The 12,005-nt window shown below is 37.1% G+C and overlaps 1 protein-coding gene across 1 annotated transcript in view; it reads left to right on the plus strand.

Annotated features, from left to right (window-relative positions):
• MIPEP (mitochondrial intermediate peptidase) overlaps nucleotides 1-12,005 on the plus strand; it is a 64,934-nt gene that overhangs the window by 35,885 nt on the left and 17,044 nt on the right. The window contains exons 15-16 of the mRNA XM_002191604.7: nucleotides 1,685-1,759; nucleotides 7,359-7,478. Of these exons, the coding sequence (XP_002191640.5) occupies nucleotides 1,685-1,759; nucleotides 7,359-7,478 (195 nt within the window). The remainder of the gene's footprint in view (nucleotides 1-1,684; nucleotides 1,760-7,358; nucleotides 7,479-12,005) is intronic.

Here is a 12,005-nt window from a genome sequence, read left to right on the forward strand (position 1 = left end):
CTCTTGAATTTAACACTCTTCAGTGATAACTTTGTAAAATATACATACTTGCTGTTGCTGAGCTTTTGGTTGTTCAGGTCTTTAACACTGACAAATTACAGTTTAAGAATTTCTATCCAGTTTTCTCATACTTTGCTCTATCTGACATAAGATGCCCCTAGAAGAAAGTTTTGTTTAATTCCATGTTGTACTAGTTCATTAAGAAAAAAAAAAGCCTGCAAAAAGCTGCCAAAACTTGCTGATAGGTTTTGTGCTTAACAAAATCTGTTCAAAATTCTATAGGTTTCCTTGTTGAAGCCATGTTACTGAAAATCCAGATGTGCTTCAGTTTCGAGATGAAAGGGCATTGAAGGATGCCATACTTGTGTAAGAGAATGAGGCAGAGACATTCATAGAACAGGGAGAATAGTTGTCCAACCAAAATACTTTAACCAATTGTAGCTCTTTTTCTACTTTACTTTTTGCCTTATTAGATTCTCTGGTTATATACCATGCTTGACCTAGCTAACTTTTGACTTGGAGAAGACGTTGCAAGCCTTAGCAAGTACTCCATAAAGCAGCTGTACAAGCAGAGAATTCTTCTTACCTGCTTCAACTTTGAGATTTTAGAGTCAATTGATAAAATTTTCTTCACTTAGGTGTAACTTCTCTAGAGCTGGGTTTTTAATCTGTGAACATTGTTTGTCTGGAATTCATATAATTTGCAAAGAATCTAAACATATGACTCTGCCATATCTGTAGACTTTCTTGGATTATTTCTTGGCTGCTTCAACACACTATAAAAGCATAGTTATGAATTTAGAGTCAAGTTTAATACCTAGCAGCTTTGTAACATAGAGATGCTAGGTATTAAACATAACTCTGTACACATTGTACAACTTGTAGTACTTTTTAAAATTTTGTAGCAAGAATACTGTTATTTTAACCATATTTCATTTGTTTGGTTAAGGAAGCTGCTAGGGAAAAAACAGAAAATATTTGTTAGGAAAAACATTTCTTGAAAAGCTTCAGCAAGTGGTGGAAGAAGCATAAGGTCAAGCATTCATAGACAGATTTCTTAAAAATGTGGCATTAAAAAGTCTTTGGATGTATTTTCAGACATCTGGATTGAAAGGTTTTCTTATAATTACTTGAAAAGTGTTTCTGACTTTTCAGTGTGTGGTGGCACGGATAATTTTATTGCCATAGATGTGGAATAAATTTAACTTTGTTAAAAATTTCAAAGGGTAGGTATTTAGTGTTCAGTACAGCTGAATATTTTTATGTGGGTTAGGGTAGAAGATCTGATGCTGTCTCAGTTGAAGTTATGAAAACTCAGTATTATTAAGCTCAGTATTATGAGTTATATGATGTGGGAGGGCTTTAACTGCCCCAGTCTGTTCTTTATGTCTAAAAATAGTAATAACATCTTTAACAGGCGTATAAGGGAATTTGTTTATAGAAAAACAAACAGCTTTTTGCTTAGTGATTTCTCTATTGCTATGTGGATTAATGCTGATACCTTAATTGGCCATTTAATGCTTTGCTGGGCAAATATTTCCTTCCTCAGTGAAAGAACTTCAAATGTGTTCTATTACCACCAGGGATTTCTTTGTATCTTCAGGCTCTTCTAGTAATTAGCTATTTAAACACAATTTAGAAATAAACAACAAGTCTAAATGTTACCTTTTTTTTTTTTCCCAAGCCGCTACCAAAAAACATGGTGTCTAGACTATGTGAGTCCAAAAAGGTGTGTGCTGCAGCTGATATGCAACTCCAGGTATGTGTTTTGCATTCTAGTTTCTACTCACTATTCAGCTCTTATGAAACCTATTTTTGTTCTTATAATTTGACTAAATTTTTTATTTTAATGTAGATGTGTTATCTAAGTATATGAAAATTAATTAAAATTTATTAATTTTTATATTACTTTTTATATTTGTTTTTCTGAACATATTCTGTGTTGTCTGCTTAAACCTAGATGTTTATATCTATAGGAAAATATAATGAAAACCACAGCTTTTGAAAATGGTTGGATTATCAGAATTCCCAAATGTAGTTTAAGATCAAATTCTTGAGTTATGGAATCATTTAAGGAGAACTTGAAGTAGAGGAAGTATTGTGTGCCTTGGATCATTAAAATATAGTAGGACTGAGATATAGAGGCTACCATAGTAAAATCAAACCAGCACGTCTATTTACTAGAATGTGATTTGAGCTCCTTGTCTTCTGCAGCTCCAGATGAAAGTGGCCATTTGTCACATCAAAATTGCTGGCTGAGCTGTAAGGATCTAAGACTTCTCTCTCACAGTGTTAGGAGAAATAACTAAATTCATAAACCTTTGTTTTCTGTGGGTAGATGTGATTGATTAGTCATTTCTATAAATGATCAGTGATGGAAGGAAAGGAAATCAGATTTCTATCTAAAATTGTATTTGGCCTTTTTCAATCCTGCAACAGCAGTTCTCAGATGTGTACAGTAGCATTAGCATCCAGCCATGTTTTTTTTTTTTTTTTTACAGTAATCATTTGGCTGCTCTTAGTGTGCTACAAGTTCTTGCTGTTTGATTGTGTTTTCTTATTTGTTTTGTCTTAAGCCCAAAGCATATAGTTTTTCCTCCTACAATTAACCTGGTGTTTAGGTGAGATAACTCTGCTAGTACCTTAGTGAAGGTTAGTTACTGATATGTGGAAAGAAACAAATTTACACATCTTTGGTATTTTGTCCTTTGAGAAGTGGCTAAATGATCACAGCCCTGTCTATAAACATGAGCTGGGCTGGTTAACTGAAGTTGATCTGAAAGAGAAACTTCAATATTTGCAGTTTTCTCTGTGCAGTTACATAGAAGACTTTAATCAGAAGTCTGGAGTGAGGACTTGTAAGTTGTATATATGTCATTACACTAGTCAAAGCCAGACTGAACACTGTTTTCAGTGTATACATGTATTTTTCATTGGTTAAACTTAATGGACTTTTGAATTGTGCTTTCAGCACAGTGCTGGTTGTCAGCAGCCAGTGTTGGCTGGGCAGGTACTACTTGTGTCTATACCTCTGTGACATGAAAATATAACTGCACTCTCTCTACAGGTCTGATTTTAAAATGCACACTGTTGGCTTTGAAAGATTCTCATACAGATGTCTGATAATCCAGGAAGAATGTGGGCAGGAATATAAACAATTAATACAGGAGGTTTTTATTGAGGAAAAAAATTTGGGATTGAAATAAAATTTATATGCTTAATCGTGGACTTTTATTCATGAGGGCAATACACATGTACAGATTAGTAACCACCAAAGTGTTGATCAAGTCCTTTGACATGCACCCATTCTTTTCTGATGCCTCTATCCATAACAGCTATGTATCAATCTGACAGATTTCTTTCAACTTTTTATATGTATTTGCTATGATCTTGTCAAGTTTTGAGACCAAGTTGACATTGTGGAGGCTAAATGGACTTGGATATCGAGCAATAGGTCACAAATATATTCACAAGTGACATGGCCTCCCTGTTCTGTGGTGCAGGAGAGGGTATTCCAAAAGGAGAAGTCATTGCATCACTTGCTTGTGGTGAGGCTCTGCAATGCCCTGCTGTTGTTGGCCCTCAGCTGCTCCTGGGGCCTCTTTAGAGTCTGTCTTGGAGTCATTCCACACCCTGTGGCTCAAGAACACCCACTTTTGGTGGGCTCAAGTTCCCATGGGTGCCTAATGATTGACTGGTGCTGGCAGTGGTACAGTGATTTAGCAGGCTGCTTGCCATAAAATTTTTCTTGTGGAAATTAAGTTAAACTAGTTCCAACGCATTCCAAATGACCACAATGCCATGCTGAATAATATTATTAATTTCCTACTTTCAGCACTATGTTTTTGGAGATGCCACGTGTAAAACCTGCAGAAGCGTGCATTCATTTCAAAGAGACAAATTGGCAGAGCTGTTCTGTTGAATAATTAAAAAAAAGTCCCAGAGAAGTTGACTACATGACAAATACAAAGCTGATACATTCCATTTTAGAAGTGCATATTGCACGTCATGCAGATTAAAAAGTATAATAATTAATTGAAGCAAAATATATTTTAATTTGCAAATGTGAAAATATATACGTGCTGCTAGCTGTATACCTGAAAATACTGTGAATGATTATTCTAATACTGTTCCTTTGGAATTTGCAAAGACTATATTCTGTATTGATGGCTAAATGCTATGTGAGCTATATTTGACCTCTAAAAGTAGAAAAAATGTTAACAAACATTCCAGCAGTGTGGAAAACACCTGGAGGTTCTTCTATGGCCTGTTCAGAAAGTAAGTCTATTGGACATGAAAGTGAGAAATATTACTGCTTTTTCATAACTATAATACCTCTGAATTTTCTTTTAGGTTGTGTAATCAGTTACTCAGAAGGAAAGATAGGAGAAACCCCTACATCTTTTGCCAGGCAGATTGAATCCCAGAGTCTTTTAGTCAGTAGTAACTTCACTGGAAAATGCCTAAATGTGTGCATATTAATGCTATTAAGCAGACAAGGAGCTAGAAAGAACTGGAATCAAGTGAAATTAATAAATACCAATGTAAGTGCAAAATAGAGAGACAGTATGAAGATTAACAAGTATTGGATGGCATTTTTATATTTTTAAGTCTTTTGAGAAATGTGTTTTACTGAAATTAGAAATCATCTTCTCTCAACTGCTTGATAGTAAGTATTAGTTTGCTCCTCAGCAGTATCACCTAAAATCCTGTGGTCCTAGGATGTGTTTACCTTTCCCATTTCAAAGGCTTGTGTAAACACACAGAACTGTGGTTTGTAGATGGAAATGCATGTGGGTATAAAGTTCATCCAAGTTTATTTTCAGGGATGTTTTTTTTAACCATGCTGTCCAGGTGGCCTGGCTCACAGCTTTCTTCCCACACTGTACATGTGCCAGGATCAAGGGAGGGTTTATAGCTGACTTCAGTGACTCATTTCCTTGTCACCACATTGTTCTTTAGGCAGAACATTTCACTGGCCTTCAGTTGACATTTCCCCACTTCCTAGCTATGAGTTTGGCTTTTGCTCTTTGACCACAAACGACTTCACTCCAAATTTTACTGTAGAGAAGGTCTCCCGTAGTGCAGATGCAGTTCCCCCATCTTGTGAAGAACACTGAAGAGTGACTGCGGACTGGTCCAAACAAAGATGGGAGATAGAAAAAGAGGATCAAGGCTGTGCTGAAGCTTGGCACTAAAGTCTCTTGTCAGATGCTGAAGTTCCTCATGTTTGATTTGGGTTTTGTAGACAGGAGAGGGGAAGTTAGTGTGAAATGACTACTGCAGAGTTAAAAAGGTCTAAGGTGACAGGAGAAAGTGAGCTTTTTAGGACTATTACATCAGGATTTTCAGGTCTATTCCTGGTACTTACTGTGGGTAATACTCTGCCACCCTTGCTATAATAAATCTGTAGTTTTTGTTAAACTGTGTAAAAAAATGATTGGGATTCTAGTGACTAGGAATGCAAAGCCATTGTAAAGCTGCTTTCTCTTCTTGCATAAATAAGAATGAAAAAGTATTTTTGCAGTGTTGTGTAGATTTCTCTTAATATTTTCTTAATAATTTTACTCTGAATAGGTGCTTGCTGTCTACTCTGCATTTGTAGATGGACAATGTTGGGTGCTTACATGTCTTGTTCAGTGTTGCTACCTGGGACATAAAACTTGTAATATCATTAATGGATGATTGTTCAAACTGAGTCTTACTGACCTCTCTTCTCCTCATTAGCCATAGCAGGAAATCTAGGAATAGCTCCTGCAAGTCATGGTTTATTCACCCCTCTGCTTATAACCCTCAGTTTTTCTTGGAAAAAAAAAATCAGTGTGCACATTTGTTGTTTGCCAAGAGAGACTGTCAAAGCATATACAGAATTCTTTATGTTAGAAGACGGCTTATTCAAACAGAAGGATTATACTCCTTTAGAAACAGCCACAATTTTGGTGAATCTACATGTTGTATCGAGAACAAATAAAAAGATTCTGAATTCTGATAAATTATTAAAGAGTTCAGAATGATTTGTACTAGCATTTCATAATAAAGAATCTTTTCAAAGGTTCAAAGGGTTGTGTTATTTAGGTAACATAAAACATACAAAAAACTTTTTTCCCCATAAAATTTAATGGTTATAATTCCTGGAATAGTGTGTTTATTGTCATTGGGGATGGTAATGCACCCTGGGAGTGTGACTGGGCCTGAATCTCTAGCCAAATTATTTGCTTAATTCCTTGCAAAAAGCTTATTGAGGCTCCTTATTGTCAGCTTTCCTATGAAGTGTGCCGACCACAGGATGGCCTGACCTCTTCCCTTAAGCATCTGGATCCACCAAACTTCTTAAAAATATCTTGTGTTGTACAGCAGTGGGTGTCATCTGTCTTCCTTGCACTTCCACAAAATAGGAAATCTTCATAGTAAAAAAAAAGGCTGCAATAATTTCTTCTGTCCATTCCTGTTTCATGTTTTTTGTTACAGTGCCAGAGACTCTGCTTTGCTCTCTTTGCTTGGAAAGTCTTTTAAATTGTGCTGCTTTCCCACTTTCCGAACACCTCAGTTATTTGGTCATGCATCTGCATTCTGCTGTAGTTCACATGCACAAAAATTGCTTATGGAGCAGCTCGTACTTCTGGCAAAGTACCGTCCTGGTGCAGTGTTCTTTGAGCTAACCTTACACTTATGCAATTTATTGCTTTGATGGTGAAAGCTAAAATAAAGATCAGCCTTAGTACTACACTGTTGCAGGGCTCTAGCAGAAATACAGTAGCATCAGCAACTCTGTGTAGTGTGCATGGTGCTTTTAGGTCAAAGCTGGACTTGATAATCTTGGAGGCCTTTTCCAACCTCATTGATTCTGTAATATTCTTAACAGAATTCTTATGTTCACTGCCTAAGCCATAATTTGCCCCTGCAGGGATGGAGTGTTCTCACGGCTGCATGTACATGTCTTGAAATAGCTTATTTTGCAGTGTCCACTTCAATAACTTTAAAATAAATAACTTAAAAATAGGAGTTTTTTATTAAATCTATTTAAAAATACTTTTCTTGAAAAGGGGAAGTGCTGTAGGGCCTTAGGGACAGATCTTAATTTATTTAAAAGGTGCAGACAGTTTGGTACTCTCAGTGTGCTGAGTGACGTAAACATAGATTTATGAAAGGTCATGATGGTGGTGGTTGGTGTATTCCAAAAACCCGTTTCTCTCCTTGTATAACATTAGTATGTTATACTAATTATGGAAGATTTCCAAACCATATATATTCAAACTATTCCACCTCCCTAGTCCATCTCTCATGTTCTTTACTTTGTCTTTTTTGGTTTTCATATGTCAATAACATGTGCCAAAGACAAATGTGTTTCCTCTCTTCAGGTTTTTTATGCTGTCTTGGACCAAATCTACCATGGTAAACACCCTCTAAAAAAGTCAACCACAGAAATTTTAAAGGAAACACAGGAGAAAGTTTATGGATTGCCATATGTACCCAATACGGTGAGTAGCAACAGAATAACTGTATAAACTGCACCTTTTCTTTGATAGACTAATATTACCCCTTCCTCTCCCTGACCCAACCCTTGCCCTGCACACTCATGTATTTACTTCTGTACTGTTATATTGAAAGAGTTTTCTTTCTTTCACTCACTTTATCCAGCGAGTAGGGATGTTTTTTGTGCAAGTGTAGTCTTTTAATTATGAACTTCATTACCTTGCCTTTATTTTCTTAGTAAAGAAGTTACTGGAAACAATATATTGGAAAGAGGGTTTATTTGAGCTTTTCAGAGGCTGCTTATAAAAGGCCATGTAACACTTGTGCTTCACATTGGTGTATGTATGCTGTCAGCATGAGAGAAAGTGTGAAACAGGAAACGGAAGTGTGTTGTTCTCACTGTATTTCTGTGAACTTTGTCATGTCATTTATGCTTTCATGTGTGATCTGAAAGTGAAGAAGTCTGGAGTTCTACTGAGCTGTCTCTTTTTGATCTTCATCACAACATGCGTTTGTTCTGTATGTCGTGTGACAGCCAAAGGTGTAGTTTGTATGTGGCAGCCATGGGATTTCCTGTGTGAAGCTGAATTCCTGCCTGGAGCCTGGCCCCCCAGTCACTATTTGACACTGTGGTCAGAATACTCAAATGCCTTTGCTGCTTTACAGGAAATGTACTTTTCTCATTCATTTCCTCATCATAACTGTACTGCCCCTGCTCACACTTCTACAAGAGTGTAACATCTTGCAGTGAGGCTGTGATCATTTTGAAGTGGGCCAGCAGGTTTTGTCTTGGAACTTAATCCCAGCAAAATATACTGTGAACTTCTGAATAGGCAGAATGTCTATGTTTATATTTATTAAATGTAAAATTACTGTCAAGAACTGTAAGACAGTTTAAATTTCAGTAAAACATTGTGAAAAATTGCATTAGAATAACATTAGTACTCTGTAGAGTATTTAATGTCTGTAGTTTGTCTTGCTGTCCTTTGCTGTTCCTCATTCCAAACTTGAGACATGTTCACATGTTTAATTTGTAGTCCAGATAAAAAAAACAAAAGCCTTGAAGTAAAGGTTGGGGATTTTAAGTGAAGAGAATATATTTCTTCTTTTGATTTGATTTCAGAGCTAGATATTGAAATACAGTAGTAGGGACCAGTTTTTTGGTTTGGTTTTTATTTTTGTCTGTTATTGGCTAGGTATTTATAGAGCTGGCAGAGAAACACAGTGTTTTGATTATTTGAATTTATGTGTTCTCTCTTCCATTATGTATTGTTAAGTCAGGCTTCTATATCTTAAGTTAGTGGTGTTGGATTAAGAGTGTGCCTTCCTCAGTGAAGATCTTCACTGCATTAATGTGATTTTTCTGTAGCAGCATTGTCTGTCAGGGCTGCAAGCATCCATTATTATCTCTTCCTGATGAACCCTAATTCTCTTACTGCTCTTGACAAGCAAGTTAACTCATTAAATATCCTCTGAATGTACTTGGTTGGGCTTCAATCTTATTGTGCAGACTTACTTTCTAGAGTAGAGCCACAGCGTATGTCTTTAGCAGATGAATTTCTGTCATTCTTGGGCACAGATAATAGGAGAGCTCAGATAATAGGTCAGTTTGCATGTGTCTTTTTGTGACAGTGCTTTCAAAATGACACATATAGACTACACCTAGTAAGTGACTGCCGCTGCACCTATGGGGTGTACCTATATAAGGTAAACCTAAGCATCATGTGTTACGTGCCAACAGTAGGAGGGATAGTGCAAAAAACCTCCTGTTGAAAGATGGTGGAAAATAAGTCATGTTGAGATCTATATTTGCCATTCAAACAGATTTTGCAGGCACTGGGGCAGCAGGCACTGCACACAGCAGTGTTTGCATTGGCTGCGTTGATGCAGATGGGCGCAGGAGCTGGTGCCACATGCAAGGCAGGAAGGAAGTCAGATGGAAACATGCAGAAACAGCACCCCACTAGACTTTGTTTGAATAATGCAAATCTCAATTTCTGGCTGGCCATTGCTTATCTGTTCAAAAGTATACAGAGTGTACTGCTGGCTTCTGGAGGATAAAATTCCACTGGGATTTCATTGCTCTGTTACTGAATCCAGAAGCTAATGATTGCCAGGCAGGGGGCAAGGAAATGTATCTGCCTGTTTTTGTAGTGTCTGGCAGTTTTGTTGCCAGAGGAGATTAGTGTTACTGAGTTTGGAAAGTGAATAGCAATTTTGCACAGGCTGGATTCTTGAGTTTTTGAGATACGTTTAAAAAGCAACCAGTCTTCTTTTTGATTATTCTAGGTAAGCAAGATAAACAAAATAGTAGTGACCATATTTTTTCCAGCCATTCCTTCCTGAATATACATTGTGTCAAAATCTGTGCACTGTGGGGAATTCAGTACTCTGCTTTTGCTCCAGACTTTTGTTCAAATCATGGCTTATTTCTTATCTCTTGTGAAGTCAGTTTTCATTAATTATGGCCTGCCTTGCAGTTGGTGGTCTCTCCTGGTCTCTTTTACATTTGTCCCCAGGATGCCCAGAGAAGCTTTTGAAAATGTATCAGGTGACCCTTTGATCAATCTGAGACATGATCAAAGTTTCTCCCCATAATCTGTTGCTTAGTCCCCTCATGTCCCCCAGGTTCAGACTTGAAAAGTACTTTCCTTTGAGACAGTCATCAGAACTTAATGATATGCCATTGCTAGTCCTTCACCAAGCATAATAATTCCTATCTCCTACTGGGGGCTAGGTTTAATATTGTAACAGAAAATGACACACAGGGTAAACAGACTCTGCGATGATAGTGTAGTTTGCAGCCTCCTGCAGTTGCAGGAAGAGCTCTCAATAATGAACTAGTACTACAATAAACACCACCTGCCCAGATCATCATACCTGTATTTTCTTTGTGAAGTAGTTTGAGTTATCGATTCTTATTTTCAGAAAATTATGGACTTACATATTAATTGTCTGTCCATTGATGTAACCTTTTCTAATTTGGAATTCTGGTGGGAGATGGTTTGACTGTAACTGTGAGGAAAAGTGGTTTCGAAGAGTGAAGCACAAGGACTTCTGATAGGCTTTTCTTCAGAAACAGCTGAATTTCAAGTGTGGTACTTGAATACAAAGTGCAATGGTGGAATTAACCCACACACATCATTATAATTACATTTGATAGGAGGCAATATGTTGGTATGTAGGGTGCCTTTGATATTTTTTGGAACACTGAATAATATGCTGTATGCCTTTTTATTTTAACATATTAAAAATACGTATTACTTCAGAAGGACCACCTTTACTGATATCCTAAAGTGTGCACCAGGTTACAGGTTTAATTATATAGTTTTGTCCAGAGTGCAAGTTTCTTTGGCATCATGGCCTATGGTTGCTAGTGTTTGGAAAGCCCAAAACACCTGTGAGACCAAAAATGTTAGCTAGTCAAGTTTGCCAGCAGAAGACAAGGCAGGCATTGTGAGAGATACCCTAGAGCAAAGATGAGTATGAAAATGGTGTATCACCAATGTGGTTGTTAGTCTGTCTTCTTCCTGCAGCTGGGAGGACTCTGCCCAGACAGGGATCCTGACCTTGGAAGGCTCCACCTAGGTACTTGTCTTAACTTGCTATGGTTGAGTCTGTCATGTTTCTGACAAAGGAAATCAATGGATGAGATGTAACCTAACATTTGGAGTGCTTGCTCAGGGAGACTGTCAGGCACTATGGGAAGATGTGGCTTGCCATGGGAGCTGAAAACACAAGTTTTTCATTAACAGGGAACATGCAGAGGCATGGATGTTTGGTCAGCTGAGAAAAAGTTGATGTCAATAGGCAGAACTGGCTTCTCTACAGAGAGAAAATAGTTTTTGCATCACACGTGGTTGTCATGAGCCAAAGCCTTCTGGTTTGTTGTTGAAGAAAATCTGTTTGCCAGAGAGTGTAGTTTTAACAGGCTTATTCCTCAGCCTACTGAGGGCTGGTTGGCAGTTCGGGTGAAGTATCTTGTTACAGAATTTGCCATCTGTGTCCTTGTGGCATCTGTTGTATTAGAATTTCTTGCTGGATTCTTGGAGTGGCTACTAATGTGCAGTTATATATAACTGTTTTTGTATAACATTTCATGTGAATATCAGTAATGCATATAAAAATAAATAGTCAGATTGAGCAAGCAATAAGGCAGCTGGCTTAAAGTAAATAAGAGATAACCTTTAACCTCTGATGGTAAAAGTGGTTTTGAATTCTGAAAACTTAACTCAAGTGGTGAACATAAATCTTAAAATTATTGGTAAGGAAGGCTAAGTAGTGGACACCTATTAAATTTTAAACTTCACTTCATATTTATTCTGTCTAGAACCTTCCAAAATTAATTTTAGATTTATTAGGCTAAACTATGATGTAACCTTAGAACCTAAGCAAAACTTAAAGCCAGATTAAAGAAAATGTAAAAAATAACAGTTAAAAGGTAGAATGGGTGCTATTGGCAAAGTGTTTTTAGAAAAAATAATTCTGGGTGGCAGAAGAGGGAATAAAATTGATGGTGCTAATCAATAAGA

Source organism: Taeniopygia guttata, chromosome 1 (assembly GCF_048771995.1).
Source record: "Taeniopygia guttata chromosome 1, bTaeGut7.mat, whole genome shotgun sequence".
NCBI classification, from domain to species: Eukaryota; Metazoa; Chordata; class Aves; order Passeriformes; family Estrildidae; genus Taeniopygia; species Taeniopygia guttata.